This window comes from Grammomys surdaster, unplaced genomic scaffold, assembly GCF_004785775.1.
Source record: "Grammomys surdaster isolate TR1022 unplaced genomic scaffold, NIH_TR_1.0 100, whole genome shotgun sequence".
Classification (NCBI taxonomy): domain Eukaryota; kingdom Metazoa; phylum Chordata; class Mammalia; order Rodentia; family Muridae; genus Grammomys; species Grammomys surdaster.
In genome coordinates this window covers 5083108-5101735 of record NW_021604579.1, presented here as the reverse complement: position 1 = coordinate 5101735, position 18628 = coordinate 5083108, and the positions used below count along the sequence as shown (strand labels likewise).

General features: G+C 39.3%; 1 protein-coding gene and 1 long non-coding RNA gene across 3 annotated transcripts in view; both read left to right on the top strand.

Moving 5' to 3' along the window:
* The window catches only part of Gpbp1l1 (GC-rich promoter binding protein 1 like 1), a 39071-nt gene that overhangs the window by 16522 nt on the left and 3921 nt on the right, over window positions 1-18628 (top strand). For both annotated transcript variants that reach the window (XM_028784961.1, XM_028784970.1), the window contains exons 6-9: window positions 6371-6443; window positions 8161-8354; window positions 16282-16422; window positions 17505-17669. In XM_028784961.1, coding sequence (XP_028640794.1) covers window positions 6371-6443; window positions 8161-8354; window positions 16282-16422; window positions 17505-17669 — 573 coding nt within the window. The remainder of the gene's footprint in view (window positions 1-6370; window positions 6444-8160; window positions 8355-16281; window positions 16423-17504; window positions 17670-18628) is intronic.
* LOC114636890 lies at window positions 17697-18216 on the top strand. Its single transcript, XR_003713700.1, has 2 exons — window positions 17697-17874; window positions 17965-18216. It is a non-coding gene; the product is annotated as an uncharacterized LOC114636890 (long non-coding RNA).

The following is an 18628-nucleotide window of genomic DNA, read 5'->3' as shown; positions in this document are numbered from 1 at the left end:
GTTTGTTTTCCCTGGATTTTGCTCTTTGTAAAATAGCTATGTTTTGGTTGTTAACTATAGTCAGTGAAATTTAATGCTTAGGATGTATCTTAACTTTATTTTTTTATTGTATGTGTGAGTGTGAATGGATCTATCTCACATCTCAATGTGGAGATCAGAGGACAACTGGAGTTGGTTTTTTCCTTCCACCATGGAGATCCTGGCAATTAAAATAAGTTATATTAGGTTTGATGATAAGGATCCCTACCTACTGAGCCATCTTGCTGATCCCAAGAGCATTCTTAAAAAACTATTTATAGTATCATATGGCCCTGTGAATGCACACGTTATATATGTGTGTGGGCATGCGTGCAGTAGTCCGCCAGGTCTCAATACAAATTTGTAGTAATTCTTCCACCTTCACCTGAGTTCCAGGGATTGAACTCAGAACAAGGCAGTGCCTTTATCCACTGAGTCATCGCTCCACTCCCCTTTTTAAAACTTTAAAAATAGATCTAATTTAAACAAATATGTCCAGCATACTGTACACTCTTTATTCAGCAATTTGCACTTTTTTTTTTTTTAATTAAAATACAAGCCAGGCATGGTGGCACAAGCCTATGTATGATGTCAGCACCAAGAGACAGAGGCAAGCAAATCTTTATGATGCAGAGGCCTGCCTGGTCTGTATAGAATTACCTAGTATTCTGGTCTAGTACAAAGCTTCTCACTGAGGACAAACTATTGGCAGTATAATCCAGATTCAGCTGCACAGAGACAGAAAAAAATAGACAAAGGAAAAAGTTCAGATAAAGGGTAAGCAGATATTAAAGGAAGTAAAGCCAGATGTGGTGTGCATGGCTTTAATCCCAGCATTTGGGAAACAGGGTCAGAGTTCAAGGCTAGCCTGGTCTACAGAGTAACTGGCAAGAGAGCCAGGGCTATACAGAGGAAACTATGTCTCAAAAAAACAAAAAAAGAGAAAAGAAAAGCTAGTCAGATCAATATTAAAAAAACTAATCATATATAAAAACAAGAGAACTGGGGTTTTCTTTTAAGCCTAGAGAGATGGCTCAGTGGCTAAGAGTATATAGTTGTCCAGGGGCCTGGAGTTTCATTCCAGCATCCAGGTCAGGTAACTCACAACAGCCTAGCATCTTGAGGGAACAGGCACTCAACTATACAGATGTACATATAATTAAAGTTAAATCTTAAAAAAAAAAATCCAAAGTCATATCCCCTCCTACATCTTATTAAAAAAATCAGGGAAAGGGAAGTGCAGAATAATATGCTAACACACAGTGCAAAGTACACTGTAAGGTGTGTCCATAGGAACCAGAGTGACAGTTGGCTCAGCAGTTAAGAAAACCTCACTTTTATAGAAAATTTAGGTTCAGTTCCTAGCACTTGCACAGTGGTTCACAACCTATCTTAACCCAGTTCTGGGATATAACATTCTCTCTGATCTTGGGCACTAGGCACCGATATATATCATGCAGACATAAATATTATGCAGGCAAAGTATTCATACATATAAAGTAAATCTTTGAAAAGAGGTATCCACAAAACAGGTAAGAGTTATAATCTATCTTAAAACTTAATATAACTGGTTTGAGTTCAAATACCAGCACCCATGTCAGGCAACTCATAACTGTCTATAATTTCAGCTTCAGATGAGCCAATGCCGTCTGGCCTATTTATACTGGTACACAGATAAACACACACACGTGTACACATATACACAAATGAATAAAATAAATCTTTTTAAAAGAATAAAAATTTAATGTTACTTAGAAAATGGCTTGAAATGTAGCATTCTTAAGGGAGATTTCAGAAACAATGAAGATTAAATAAAAAAAACAAAGAAAATGAATGCTAATATGGTCAGGAATTAGATAAAGAGAATTTTTTTGCAAGTGACAAAAGTAGGCACGAAAATATTAGAAAAAGAACTTTGACCAAAAAGATTAAGGATGGATATAATAGGACACTATCAAGAAACCCAATGCTAAGCAGTAGCTTAAATGCTGAGAGAATTTTTCTGAAATACAAGCTATAAGTTGAAAATTAAGCAATATTATCCAGTGTTGAAGATACTAGGCTTGAACAGACAGAGCTTTGTCCAACAGAGAAGTAAAATTAGTAAATGGAGTTCTCAAGGAAAGAAAACACAAGCCACGCTGTTAAATTTATTCTCTGTTAAAAGGTCACAATCAAACATCAATATTTAAGACATAGGTATGATGCATGAGAGACAGCTAAGTGTTGGGGGAAGAGGGAGACAGGTGTGTGTGCACGCAAGAGGCTTAGAGTTGCCCTTCTGTGTGACCCCAGTTTGATGGTGGGTGAGGAAACCAGATCTCCACTGGTTACTAGCCAGCCAGGGTAACATAAACAGATTACTCCTGGTTAAGTGATAGAGCAACAGAGGAACCACTGTCAGCTTCTGGCTTCTTTGTTTGAATACATAGATGCATGTATACGTTTGCCAAAGACAGACTGAAACAAAACAAAGACTCAAGATATTCTTTGTAATTTCCTGACAAAATTACTAGAGAATAAGGTTCAGACAATCAGAAAAGATGTTAACAAAAAGAGATAAATGTTAAACATATGGTATATTTGGTGCTCAGCTTTGGGTGCCAAATATGGTGGGATTTCATCAGACCCTTCCCTGATATAAATAATAACAGGGAATCATTAATATTTTAAAGCTTAGACCATTTGCTGAGCAGTCTCCCAACTATTCTATCCTGACTAATCCTAGCCTATGTCCACGTGGCCAGGTCTATTTCTCTGCTTTGCTCTGGTTCATCCATCCACCTCTGTATCAACTGGCTTAAGTCTCCCGCCTATTAATTCTTCTAGAGTCCATATTCTGCCAGTAAGTTCTGCCTTCCAGTACCTGTATAGCTCTTGGCTATCAGCTCTTTATTAAAACCAATCAGATACAATTCTAGATTGCCTTAGCCAGGTGAGGACAAATGAATATTTACAAAATATGAGACAGTGTTGGGCTATTAGCTCTCTGTCAGTACAGAATTAACAATTGAATATACAGAGACAACTTCACACTGTGTACCCCAACAAGTTATCTGTGATTACAACTCAGTGATAGGGTTCATATATATATATATATATATACATACATATACGTATATGTATGTGTGTGTGTGTGTGTATGTATATATATATACATATCATACATATCATACGTATCAAGCTCTCTCCTGGTTCCAGCAGATTACTTGGTGGAATCAGGAGCTGGGAGCGCTTGGATTAAAGGCCAAGTTCTTGATAAATGTATTTATGTCTGTGTATGAACTAACAAAGGCAATGCAGCACATTGGAGGTATTATATAACTACTTCTGATGAGAAAATAAGAAAAATACATCTCAAAGTACTAATGTTTTACTTTTGAAACACTGGCATTGCTATTTTCAGACTCTTCGGTGTATCATACATAGGATAAAGTAGGTAGAGAGGATACTCCTCCCAGAGGATGTAAGTAAGCCTACTGGCCTTCAAGTTTGGGCAGGAGAGAAGCCTCCATGATCAAGAACACTGGCAGCTGTTGCAGAGAACACAATTCAGTTCCCTGCATTCATCTGGTGGCTGACAATCATTTGCGACTCTAGTTCCAGGAAATTCAACACCTTTTTCTGGCCTACACATATACACTAGGCATACACGTTGTACACAGACATGTGTGCAGGCAAAACACCTGTTAATATAAAATACAAAAATCCAAACTTGAAACCAACTTGATTGGCTATTTCAATAAGTTATTAGGTATTTGTCTTTAAATTGGGGTAGTGCTATAAAAAACTAAAAGTAGAAGTCAGTCCCTGAATTAGTGAACAACCTAGTACATAGATCATAGTATTAAAATACATTTCTTGACAAGATGTTTATAAAATGAAGGTTTTTGTGGATTTTTTGTTTGTTTGTTTTGTTTTTTTCTTTCACTCTACATAGGAAATATTTAAAGACTACTAGGGCTCTATCAAAAAGATTCATGGGCCAATGAGTTGACTCCATGAATTAAGTTGCCTGCCACCAAACTAGATTACCTGAATTCAATTCCTTAGACCCATGTCAAAGGACAGACCCTAACAAGTTGTCTCTTGACCTATACATTCACTGAGTCACACATGTTCCTACACACAGACATAGGCACTGGCATACAAAATAAGAATGTAAAAGGGTGATGGAGAAAGATGGCTGACCAGTCAAGAGCAGGTGCTGCTCTTGCAGAGGACTTTAGTTCAATTTCTAGCATCCACATCATGTGGTTAACAACCTCCTGAGCATCCAACTCCAGGAGGATCTAAGCCATCTGGCCTCTACAGGCATATATATAATAAAAATAACTCTTTAAAAAAATAAGTAAAGATCAAAATTAGGCATGGCGGTGTACACTTTTGATATTAGCACTTGGGAGGCAGAGACAAGTGGATCTCTTGAATTTGAGGTCAGCTTGGTGTACGTTGTGAGTTCCAAGACAACCAGGGCTATAAGAGGAAACCCTGTCCAGAAAAACAAACAAGTAATAGAAATGTCAAAGAGGTTATCTATAGTCATCTAAAGATAACTATAATGGCTTGCAAAGTGTACCCACTTTAATCAGTTATGTGCTTGTTTTAATGAGTGATAGTTAAAGGAATGTTTGCCTGTTAATTATCTGCTTATTTGTTTTTGTGGGTTTGAGTGTTGTGTGTGTGTATTCATGTGTGTGGCTCAGGCAACATGTAGAGATCAGAAGACAACTTTTAGTTCTTTCTTAATACCTTGGGATACTGGCATTTTACTTGGCCCATCACACATGCTAGCACAGCAAGCTTTGTACTACTGATCCGTCTTTTCACCCCAGTTGTCTATAGCATTTTGAAAATATGTTTTTAAAAACTCAAGTAGCTAAATAGATGGGTCAGAGGTGCTTAGTGCTCTTGCAGAGGGGCTTACACTTGGTTAGCAGCAGCACGTGGAGTGGTTCACAACCCTGATTTATTCTGGCCTCTTCAGATGCTTGCACTCAGGTGCAAATACACATAAACACATCATTTAGAAATTAAAACAATCGGGGCTGGAGAGATGCATGGTTCAGCGGTTAAGATCACTGACTGCTCTTCCAGAGGTCCTGAGTTTAAGCCCCAGCAACCACATGGTGGCTCACAACCATCTGTAATGGGATCCAATGTCATGTTCTGGTGTGTCTTAAGAAATAGACAGTGTACTCACATACATAAAATAAATTAATTAAAAAGACGAAATTATTTTTAAAAAAAATCAGTGTGATGAGCTCAGGGATGCTGCATGAATAGAAAGAGTCTCTGTTCTAGAACACATGCCCGAGACCAGAGGCCTGGCTCTGTAGTTAAGCATACTTAGAGCCACACAAATAAAAATAACTTTAAAATCTGATTGTTTGAGATAGAGTTTGAGTGGCTCTGGTTCTCCTGGAATTCACAGAGATACACCTGCCTGTGCCTCCCCCATGCTGAAATTAAAGATGTGGCCACTATATCCTGTACTAAATCTTTTTTTAAAAAAAACAAAGAGTGCGGAGTATGTAGTTCATTGATGAATGTTTGTCTTGCATGTATTAAGGCCTTGGGGTCAGTTCCCTATATTAGGGAGAAAGGAAAGATAGCCTTTTTTTTTTTTTAAGTCTGTTAAAACAGTTTCTACTCTGAACATTTCTTCTATTCTCCATACAATTAGTTAAGTCTAAGCTAAACTTGGTTTGAAATTATTGAGCTTTCAGTTTTTAGAATCATATATTTCCAACTTTGGAATTAGTCTTTGAGGGTAAGTCTCAGACGTCACCTGTAATGTAACTTCTCATTTCACTGCCAGGAATTATCCATTCCCCTCTCATGAGTTTTTATCATAGTAGAACCTTTTATGATATTTTCTTGGCTACTAGTTTTATCTTTGTGATAGTCTGTGAGGACAAGGGCTTTTTAAATTGGCTTTGTATTCCTCATACAGTCCTGCAATGTGGCTTTCTTCTACTCTCATTGCAGTCTAAGAACTTCAGTGACTCCTCTGCATTTCACTGACTCCATTACTCTCCTTGATTCTAAGGAAAACAACCTGCATTCTTGTTCTGTGACTTTCTATGCCTCCTTTTTCATACTCGCCTTATGGAAAGATGGGAACTGCATGTTTATATGTTATGTATACCTATATGTATAAGAAATCCTATGACAGGAGGTAAAATTCAAGATACAAATAGTGCCTGTTATTTCAACATATTACTTGTTATATTTTTGCTATATTATTCAATATTAATAATTATTTAGTAGTTTCTGTGGTGGTGACTACTTTGAAAATTTTCCAAGTAATGAGCTTTTTGTATCAACCATTTATATCCCTTTTTTCTAGCCTTCTTTGAATCCGGAAGCTGGCAAACAGAATCAGCCATGCAGACCTATTGGGACCCCTTCTGGAGTGTGGGGTAGGTAGATCTGACTATATTAAAAGCACATTTTCTCAATTTTTGTATCTTCATCCCATTGCCTGGAGTAGCCAACACCAGATAGCTTCTTCATTAAGATAGCTCTTCATCTACAAGATAAGAAAATATTCTATACCCATAAAGCCATCCAAGCATAATAAGCTTAGAGGATCCTAATTGGGACATGGGTTTTTGCTGTTTGGTGAATTTTCTGCCAGTTTGAGTAGTTTTAGCTTGAATTGTCTGCTTGTTTGAGAATGTATTGTTAGTGATTTGTTGATATTTAGGAGAGAGACGTGCCAGCATGTTTGCATATGTACCTGAGAGTTCAGGTGGCCTTGACGTCCAGACTAGGATGTTAGACTCTCTGGAGCTAGAGTTCCAGGTGGCATGGGTCCTGGCACCTGAACTGAGGTCTTCTGCTCAGCAGTATAAGCTGAGCAGTCTCATCGGACCTGATGATTGTTGGTGATGGGTTTTTGAGACTAGATCTCAGAGATCCATCTGCCTCTGCCTCCACCACAGAGATCCACCTACCTCACCTTCTTACTTGGTTGTGCAGTGATCACCCTGCCCATCTTGCACTCCCTAAGGACTGCTAATCTTTGTGTTACAAGACTGATTTATAAACTTAGTGATTCATATGCTGGTGTGTTTGTTAGTTTGTTTGTTTCATAAAATTACTAAATGGTACCTTTTTTAAGAAACAAGCAAGCAAAAAAAGAATGGCTGGACCTTTGATTCCAACACTTGGAGAGCAGATATAGCTGAATGTCTGTGAGTTCAAGGACAGCCTAGTCCCTATAGTGTCTTCCTGGCTACCCAGAGAGACCCTGTCTCAAAAAAATAAATAAATAAATAAATAAATTTAAGGGGGTGGAGAGATGGCTCAGTGGTTAAAAGTACTGACTTCTCTTCTAGAAGACCAGAGTTTGATTCCCAGCACCCAGATGGCAGCTTACAATATTTGTAACTTCAGGATATATTCAGCACCCTCCTCTGGCCTCCTTAGGTACTGGGCATGCATGTGGTATGCAGACAAAACACTCATGACCATTGAATAAGTAATTTTTTTTTTTTTTGGTTTTTCGAGACAGGGTTTCTCTGTGTAGCCCTGGCTGTCCTGGAACTCACTCTGTAGACCAGGCTGGCCTTGAACTCAGAAATTCACCTGCCTCTGCCTCCCAAGTGCTGGGATTAAAGGCATGCGCCACCACTGCCTGGCGAATAAGTAAATTTTTAAAATAAAATTTGAAAAACGTTACTATATTTCCAGTAGTGTCTCTTGTATTGTTTTAGTAAAGTGTTTGGGGGCATGCACATACAAAGGGAAAAGATCAACCCTGGGTGCTTTTCTTCAGGAGCCATCAACCTTACTTTTCAACACTATCTAATTTATCTAACGTTCACTATGTATGCTAGACTTGCTGGCTGGTAAGTCTTAGGGATTCAATTGTCTTTCTCTCCATTGCTAAAATTACAAGCATTTCTACTTGGTTTTTTAAAACATGGGTTCCTGAGCTCATACCTGTGCTGGCATGGTATACCCACCCATAGTATCTTTTTTTCAAGTATGTGTTAAATGAACACAAAGTAATGTTTGTTCCCTGGTCTCCACTTCCTCTCCTATGTTGAGGTGAGGCAGTTGTTTAAACTGTTTGGTTTTGCTTGTCAAGGGTGTGACCTTCCTTTGTGTCTCCACTGTTACATTTCACAGAAAATCCACCTAGTGCCAAGCAACCCTCAAAGATGCTAGTCATCAAAAAAGTTTCCAAAGAGGATCCTGCTGCTGCCTTTTCTGCTGCCTTCACCTCCTCAGGATCCCACCATGCAAATGGCAACAAAGTGTCAACTATGGTCCCAAGTGTCTATAAGAACTTGGTTCCTAAGCCTGCACCACCTCCTTCTAAGGTATGAGTTGCAGTCATTACAGGAATGTTGAGACACAAGATTAGTAATAAGTCAGATGTTTAATGTATTTGCTCTGCCTGTAGAGTTATCTTCCCATCACCAGACTTTGGCAGTGCCAGCTGACCAGCTTCATTTCTGTAGGCTCCATCCTTGTTACTTCTTTTAATAACGTTAACATCTATCTGATCAGTCAAGCTGAGCACTTGGCTGCGGCTTCCCTCTTTATCTTCTTCCCTTATTCTCTTCAGCCAAGCAATTAACTCAGTTATTCTTTTTCTTAAGTACTTGAATACACTTGGTCACACTGTCACATACCTGTACTCAGCTACTCAGGAGGATGGTGCAGTAAAATCAGTAGAATCTAAGACTTCAGGTCTGGGTAGCATATCACAAGACTCCATCTCTAAGAGGGGGTGAGGGGATAGTGTATATTCTACTCCTATATCTGATCAGTGGCTTCAAACTTTACTCGAATGGTAAATGTTTTTCTCTGAAGAGCCCCACAGAGATGTTCTAGTCTGCTCTAACCTTTGTTGTTTGTTACTACTGTTGCTGTTCATTTCCACATCCCTTTAAAACGACAAAAAGCCCAGAGTGGTGACATGAATGCATTTAACCCTGCCACTTAGGCCACATATAAAAATACCTGTCAGCAATCAATGGTAAACATCTATTTTTACTGTTTTTAATTGTGCATAGGTATGTGTGTCTGTGTCTTACATGTATGCAGGTACCCGGGGAGTCTAGAGGCTCTAGGTCTGCTGGAGCTAGAATTATCCAAATGGTGCTGGGAACCAAGCTCCTTTTGAAGGGCACCTAGCCCTACTAACTTCACTACTGCAGCATCTCTCCAGATCCCTGCCACCTGCACTGCTGGGTTCCCCCCCAACCCCCATTGTTTTTTCAAGATGAGATTTCTGTGTAGCCTTGGTTCTGCAACTCACTCTGTAGACCAGGCTGGCCTCAGACCCAGAGATCTGCAAACCTCTAACTCCTGAGTGCTAGGATTAAAGGTATATGCCACCATGCTTGGGCCATACTTATATTCCCTATTTTATTGCCTCTTTTTTTCTATTAACTGGGAATAAATTACTCTTGATGCTTATACCATCCTCTTTGTGGTTATATTCATACAAAGATTAGTCCTTACATCTCCACCATTGCATAACAAAGGGTCTCTTTAGTTGCAGCACTTACCACTCAGTTTATTTCCTCTTTTGCATGTAACCTTAAGGCTGAAAATAGTCATTTCTAGCACACTTAAAAGACACTCAAAATTGCTTGGACAAGTTTCAGTCTTCACAGATTCACATGAAACATATTGCTGACTAAGATCAGACCCTAGAGATCAGCATCGGTTCATTATGCACAATGTGTGTGTGTGTGTCTTTCTTTCTTTCTTTCTTTCTTTCTTTCTTTCTTTCTTTCTTTCCTTCTTTCTTTTTTTCTTTTTTGGCTTTTTGAGACAGGGTTTCTCTGTGTAGCCTGGGCTGTCCTGGAACCCACTCTGTAGACCAGGCTGGCCTCAAACTCAGAAATCGGCCTGCCTCTGCCTCCCAAGTGCTGGGATTAAAGGCATGTGCCACCACCACCCGGCCTGATACACACTTTTCATCCTAACACTCTGGAAGTATAGGTAAGCAGATAACTGTTGAGTTCAAAGCCAGATCTCCCAGGCCAGAGAGGTGTCCATGGTGAGACCTTGTCTCCAAAAAGGGTTTTCTTAATTGCAACTAGAAAACTTGTGGTGACTTCTGAGTTGAGGACTTAAGAGAAGAAAGCAGCAGGTAGAATGGCACACACCTGGATCTTAGTCAGGTGGACTGTGGATTTGGGACCAGCCTAAGCTACATGACAAGTCTCTAGAATGTAGAGATACAGAAATCTTTAGGCAGCAGTCATGGGGCAACTTTAAATGCCTGTGAAAGTGGAAGTCCTGACCTGGTGTAATCAAGGTCCTAGATTTACTCCCCAGCACCAAGAAGAGAGTTAGTTTATCTGAGTACATCATAGTGCTGCTCTTCAAAGTTGCAAAGAACGTCTGTTTACCTCATGGTGGTCATAAAGAGTTAACACAAGAAGCAGCAGCCAGGAAACTGATAACCCCTGTAAGACCATACCACTAATTACTAACTTCTTTCATTAGGGTCACCAACCTACTAAAATTTCTAACACTTTCCTTTTATTGGGGAACAGATCATCTACATATGGGCTTTTCTGGATTTTGTTTTGTTCTGTTTCTGGTTTTGTTGTTGTTTGTTTGTTTTTTGGTTGATTTTGGTTTTGCAGGGGAGAGTTGTTTGGTTTGTTTGTTTGTTTGTTTAGATTTTATTTATTTTATGTATGTGAGTACACTCCAGCTGTCTTCAGACACACCAGAAGAGGGCATTGGATCCCATTACAGATGATTGTGAGCCACCATGTGGTTGCTGGGAATTGCAGTCAATCAGTGCTCTTAACCACTGAGCCATCTCTCCAGCTATTTATGGGTTATTTTAAATCTAAACTATGCTAATAACTTTTATTGTTATTATGTAGTGTGTGCATGTGTGTCAGTGTCTTTGGCTTACATTCTGTGGCATACGTAAAGGTCTGATAACAACTTGTCAGGAGTCAGCTCCTTCATTCCACCCTGTCGATCTCAGACATTGAACTCAGGTTGGCAGGCTTAGCAGCAAGTACCTCCACCTACTGAGTCATCTCATCCACCCTACAGCAGTCATCTCTGTAAGGTATTTGGGATACTTATCCTTCTGCTACAAAAGGAAAAACATACAAAGCAGCTCTTATAACAAAACAGTCTAGGGACTGGAGAGATGGTTGTACAGTTAAGACCACTTGCTCTTCAAGAACCTTGGTCTATTCTCAGCATTCCTTGGTGCTTCACAACCATTTGTAACTCCAGTTTTAGGGGATTCAACACCAGCTGGCATCTGCAGGCTATAGGCATGCTGAAGGTGCCCAGACATACATACAGACAAAAACACCCATACACATAAAATTTTTTTTAAATCTTAGAAAATAATATAGAAGGAACTTTTATACCAGGATTTTGAGGTAGACAAATTGTCATTTTGGTCTTCCTTTGTACAGTGACTGGGGAGGTTTTATAGATTTTGTGTATGTGTGTTGTAGAGGTGATAATCCTCACTTTTTAACTTTTTAGTGAGAAGCAACAACACTTTATGAAGTATTTAACTGGCATAAAGTAAATGCCAGTAAGTAGTGTTTATTACCAACATGGCAAGCACACTGTATGTTTTAGCCATTCTTTTTTTTTTTTTAAAGATTTATTTATTTTATGTGAGTACACTGTAGCTGTCTTCAGACACCCTAGAAGAGGGCATCAGATCTCATTACAGATGGTTGTGAGCCACCATGTGGTTGCTGGGAATTGAACTCATGACCTCTGGAAGACCAGACTGTGCTCTTAACCACTGAGCCATCTCTCCAGCCCCCTGTTTTAGCCATTCTTAAGAATTTATTAAGCAGAGTGCCATGATCATCCAGTTCCAGTGGATTCTCTACTTGCCTCCACTGTCATCAGCTGTGACTCTCATGCACATACACAAGGCAAAACACTGGTGCACATAAAATAAAATTAAAGAAAAGAATTTTTAACAATACAGAGTATAAGACAATGTCTTCAAGGGTTTCAAATGTTTTAAGGGTGAAAATTGACAAGGATAAAATCATGACAGAGCTTAACTTCAGTTTAGCCCTATTGTTACGAATACAGAAGACAGAATGCTAATATACTCTTGTCCTTTTAAAAAGGGATGCTACCTGTGCTGAGATAAAGTGTTTTCTGTACTTGCATTCGGGTTGGAGTTTGAATCCTAGCACCTATATTTTAAAACAAAACAAAAAACTAAGTGTACATCTATCTGTAAGCCCAGAGCTGATGGTGTGATGGAGATAGGACAGTTCCACAATCTAGCTGAGACAGCACAGACACACACACACATGCAGAAGCACACAAACACAGGAAGGTGAGTTGGGCAAGGCAGAGTGCCATAGTAGCAAATGGGGAAGCAAATTAAAGAAAGAGAATAGTAAGTGGGGCATAGTGGTCTGTAAGTTCTAGGCCAGCCTAAATACATAGTGAGACTTTGTCTTGGGTGGATGGATGGTAGGTGGATAGATGGGTATAATGAATATAACATTCTTCCTTGGGAAAGTGAGTTAACTGTGAGTACCTTGAAGGTGACGTGTTTATAAGGTGGCTGGAGTTCAGATCTGTAGAGCTGAAGTAAATCAAGGTAGGCTTAGCAGCTTGCCTATTATTATACTTCTTACAAAGGGGAGACCTGGAATCTCCTCAGCAGCTAGCCAGCAAGCTTTGAGTTAAACTGACAGAACCCACCCCTCATTGAGTTAAGGGGAGGAGTAATCCAGAGCAGTTCCCAGTATTGATTATGAGCTTCCACTTACATACTCATCTGCCCACATACAAACATGGATGTGTGCGTGTACACCACCCACAGAGACTGGTGAAAAAAATATAAAATAAAAACAGTTTATTAGTCATTATCCCAAAATGAAGGCAGAGTATTTCATATTTAAAGTTAAATGTGATTAAATCTGACTTCATGTGGGAAGGAGTGGAGAAGACAGACCTTCAGTATGGAAAGCAGTTGAATAGAGGCATAGTTTTACATGTTTATATAATTTTGGCAATTGAAACTGACTAGTTACTCATACTAGTTTTTCTAATGAAGTTCACCAAGGAAAAGATAAAAGAATGGTTTGGCTGAGTAGGTAAAGGCACTTGTCATCATGACTGAGAAACTGAGTTTGATCCCTGGAACCCATATGTTCCGAGAAGATAACTGACTGCCACAAGTTGTACTGAATTCCATGTGCATTTGTGTACATATATGAACACAGTGAAAATAGTAATATTTTTAAAGGTAAGAGAATACTGGTCTTTGAATACTAAGTTCCATCTGCATTGGATGTACACACACACACATGAAGATAATATTTTTTAAAGGACAAGGTAATATTGAGACTTATTACTATTCTTAGTAGTAAACATTATGTCATTCTGCATAGTGTGTTTTAAAAGTTGACCTTTTGATATAAGGGCAAAAGTTTTTGGGGTTTTTGTGTGTGAAATAGAAGTTTTATAAGACTAGATTAAATGTAAATACCAGAAAGTAGGCGTTAGCACCTGTGAGCCCACAATACCTGATCACTGACTGAGAAAACACTTCTGCTTGACTTCTTGCCTCTGGCTTAACTATTGAGCTCATAAATGAAAGAGAATAAACAGAAGTTGAATGATACAAAAGAATACTTTAAGAGAAAAAAAATACAATTTCTCAGGATAAAGCTCTCTAGTAGATCCCTTTCCATGCAGAAACCTGAAAACCATGTTTGATAATAAAATTAAACTCATTTTGATGAGTTTTTACTTAGTAATCATATAATAAAAAATTATAAGACAGGGAACTACTTACAGTATTTAGTGTAGCTAAGGCGGAAGATAACAAATTTCAAGCCAGAATGAGCTTCATACCTCCCATCTGAGGCATGGTAGGACCAGACATAGGACAGTTATCTATCCTACTGTGTTCATATTCACTGAACACTAGATGAAGTAGAAATGTTTCTGCTTTGTTTATAAAAGAGTATTTTGCCTGTATTTCAGAGCATCACCTGCATGTCTGGTTGTATAGGGGCCAGATCACCAGGAACTGGAATTAATAGATTATTGTAAGCCTCTGTATGGTGCTGAGGATAGAACCCTGGGTCCCGTGGATGACCAGCCAGTAGTCTTAATCACTATCTTAGCTAGGGTTTTATTGCTGTAAGAGACAACATGATCAAGGCAGCGCTTAAAAAGGAAAAAAAAATGTTTAATCCCAGCACTTGGGAGGCAGAGGCAGGCAGATTTCTGAGTTTGAGGCCAGCCTGGTCTATAGAGTGAGTTCAGGACAGCCAGGGCTACACAGAGAAACCCTGTTTCGAAAAAATAAATAAATAAACAAATAAATAAATAAAGGAAAAATGTAATGGCTTACAATTTCAGAAATTTAGTCTATTATCATGGTGGGAACAATGGCAACATTCAGGCAGACATGATGCTAGAGAAGGAGCTGGGAGTTCTACATCTTTATCCACAGGCAGCAGAAGGAGACTGTGTGCCACACTGGGCATTGCTTAGCATAGGAGACCTCAGGAGAACACTACACCACCTAATACCTTATGAGACAAGAATTTAAACACAGCCGTCTATGGGAACCATACCTATTCAACCCACCGTGAGCACTGAGACATCTCTGCAGTCCCAGTCATGTTTTATGCATGACATGCAGGCCTGTCAGTAAAACTTCTTTAGCACTGTAACAATGTTGCTTTGCCCAGAGGCAGCAGTGTAAAGGCAGGTTTTCTGATGGCATGCTATAATTCTGAGACACAATCACAAATTACCTTTGATGAGTGACTGAACACAAGCATCTTTTCTTTTCCAAAAGTGTAAGAAAAAAAATCTGGGTCTGAAAACATGGTTCAGTAGTTAAAAGTAATCATTGTTCTTACAGAAGACCTGGGCTCAAATCCGTGTTCTACATGGTAGCTCACAGTCATCCATAATTCCAATTTCAGGGTATCTAGAGACTTTCTGACTTGTTTGGACACCAGGCACACACTTGCTGCACATGCATATATAACAAACAGAAAATACACAGTTCTTCATTCTGATTGGGTAAATGTCTCTAGCTTCTTATACATCTTTTTTGAGACTTAGGAAAGTTTTTTTGTTTTGTTTTTTGTTTTCAATAAAAAACACTTATGCTCGTTAGCTGAGTAATAGTGAATAAATTGTATAACTGTATTGTACTCAATATTATTTGCTAAAAATAGACATAATCACATATGATTGTCTTAAGAATTAAACATTAGGAAGGTGGGTAAGAGCATGTACTGCATCATGGAAAGGAGTTCTTTTCATAGAAACTCTTTCCTGTAAGTCTTCCTTTTGTTTTGGGAAGTAAGTAGTTTTGCACTTACTTCTGTTCCACTCTGTTGACCTCTATCATCTTCTTTGGTCTCTTTGTTTTTTTGTTTTTTTTGTTTTTTTTGTTTTTTTTGGTTTTTCGAGACAGGGTTTCTCTGTATAGCCCTAGCTGTCTTGGAACTCACTCTGTAGACCAGGCTGGCCTCGAACTCAGAAATCCGCTTGTCTCTGCCTCCCAAGTGCTGGGATTAAAGGCGTGCGCCACCACTGCCCGGCGGTCTCTTTGTTTTTTAATACAAGGTTCCTCTGTGTAACAGCCCTGGAACTCGAGTTCCCTCTGTGGATCATGCTGGCCTTTGGCCTTGAACTCAAAAAGATTTGCCCAAGTGCTGTGATTAAAGATATGACCACCACGCTCAGCCTTCTTTCATCTCTTTAGACAGTGTGACTGACTAAAATAATGGAGTATTCATTCCACCTTTACTATAGCTATTATAGCCATGACCAGATCCCACAAACCTGAGCCAAAGAAGGGCTTTGGATGTAATCAAGGACTGTGTGCCATTTACAGTATGCATCCTAGCATGAGACTAGCCGAGCAGCCTAGCACTATTAAAATCTCTAGAAAACTACATTTTTTTTTCTGATATGTTTTGTGGAAATTAATTATCACTCTCTCACACAATAATTACAGAGGTGTCAGCGGTTCTAAATGAGTGGAAATTTTGCTTCACGTGCAATTAAATGCTTTGAGAACTAGCATGGTAAAGAAAGCTGAACCTACTAAGCACAGCTCATGGCCTGTCTGTTCCCCATCTGTCTAAACTCAGAAAGATTACATGCATGTTAACAAGTAAATTCTGGGAACTTTCATTCTTACATAACATTTCACACTTTGATTTTGCAAGCTAAGCTCCTGTGTATATATTGCTTTTGACTGATATGTTCTTTATTCCTATATAGCCCAATGCATGGAAAGCTAACCGAATGGAACACAAATCTGGATCACTTTGCTCTAGCCGGGAGTCTGCTTTTACCAATCCAATTTCTGTTACTAAACCAGTGGTACTAGCCGCTGGTGCAGTTCTCAACTCTCCCAAAGAGGTAAGTGAGGATAACTGCAGGGCAGCGTTTTTAAATACTGCCCTTATTTAGCCCATGAAGATGACCTTCCATGTCTAATCCTGTGTCTCCAGCTCACAGGTACATACACCTATCTTATGCCCAATTTTATACAGTTCTGGGGATCAAACCCAGGGCTCCATTTATGGTAGGTGATCACTTTGTCCACTGAGTCACATGTGCCCTCAAAAAGTTGGCATTCCCCCCACCTTTAAAAGATTAAATGTGTACATGTGTTTTTACCTGGATGTATATATGTACCCATGTACCCCATGATTTTTTGGTTACTGTGGAGGTAAGAAGAGGGTGTCAAATTGCCTGCATCTGGAGTTTCAGGAAGTTACAAGATTTATGTGATTGCCTGGAACTGAACCCAGATTCTGTAGAAAAGCAGCCAGTACTCTGAACTGATGAGCCATCTTTTCAGCCCAACTATTTCTTACAAAATTATAAAAGAACAATTTTATTTAAGTTGTCATTCTCAGCTCTGTGTGGTTGTGCATGCCTAAATGACAGTACAGCCTGAGGCAAGGGTATTGTAAATTCCTAGCTGGGCAGGGCAGCAGGTCTCAACGCACTCACACACACAATCTTAGACTTTTCTGTTGACTTGCATTAAGGTTTGCAGTGTAAAGTATAAGTACAACAAACACCGTTTCTGTTGTGACTATACTTACCTGATTACCGTCTTTATTGATGTCTTTCATAGGCATCAAATAGGCAGTCACTCGATGGTCTAAGTGCAGTAAAGTATAGTTGGTGTTCCCCTGCTTTCTGCAGAGGGGTGAAAATAGGTGTGTCATAGAAACCAGGACTCTGTATTCTAAAAATTCTACAAAACCGATGTTTTTAAATGAACTGGTTTGTGCGTGGTTTTTGTTGTTGCTTTATATATGTGGGTGTTTTGTCTGCATGTATATGTCTCAGAACCCTTGAGTTAAAGAACATTGTGAGCTGCCCAGTAGGTTGTAAGAATTGAATCTGGGCCCTTTCAAAGAATAGCCAATGCTTTTACATAACTGTGATTTGCTGATAGGAGCAATCCGTTTGTGCTGTTTGCACAGAGTCCCTCCAGTTCTACCCCTCCGATTGAGATCGGCTCCTCTCGTCTGACCAAATTGACCCGACGAACCACGGATAGGAAGAGCGAGTTCCTGAAGACTCTGAAGGATGAACGAAATGGAGACTGCTCAGAAAGTAGAGAGTGTGACAAGCTGGAGGGGCTGCGAGTATGGAATTCTTCTGGTTCTTCTTGGTTTTGGTTGGGTTTTTGTTTTGTTTTTCTTTAGTTGGTTTGGTTTGGTGTGCTTTTTGTTTTTTTTAGGCAGAATCTCACTATGTACCTCTGGCTCACCTGAAACTCACTGTTAGACCAGTCTGTCCTGAAATTCATTGAGATCCATCTGCCTCTGTCTCCTCATAGCTGGATTAAAGGTGTGTGCAACACCAAGTCCAGCCCCGCCACAATTCTTTAATGTATGGAAGGAACATTTGAATGTGACGCATTTTACATTTAATTCATAGGATTTGATAAGAATGATTGGATTCTGCTAAGAATTAAAGCAGGGATTGCCGTGTGTGGATTTTATATTGTGGTGTGTATAATTAATTGCCTTCTCTTGAGTTTTTCCTCAAAACGTAGTCCTGAGTGTTGGTGAGATGGCTCAGTGGGTGAAGCCACTTCCCTTGACTCTATGCCTCAATTGCTAGTCTTAAACTTGGACACTACCATTGCTAGCCCCTTTTCTTAATTAAATTAATTCTCTTACTGTTAAATTTTAAGTGTTCTTTGTTTATCATAGAGAATAATCCCTCATCAGATGAGTTTTATATATTTTCTCCCTATCTCTTCCTGTCTTTGTTGGGGAGGGGAGGGGGGAAGGGGGAGAGGTTGGTTGGGTCTTGCTGCATTGAATTCTTGATGTTGGTGTTTTTGCCACCTCAGTACTAGGATGTGCTGCCGTGTTCCCCTTCTCTAAAGAATGTCTACCGCAAAGAAAAAACTTGATTTTAACGAAGCTCAATTAAGGTTTTGGTGAATTGTTCATATATTCCTTTACCTAATAGTCATGTCCTGCTCAAGATGTGTGCTGGTTCTTGTTTATATCAGGTATCCTTTGCACTTCAGATTTGATTAGTGCACCTCACCCCCTCTTGGTGTTCTGGATCTTCTGACTTTCCCAGTTAG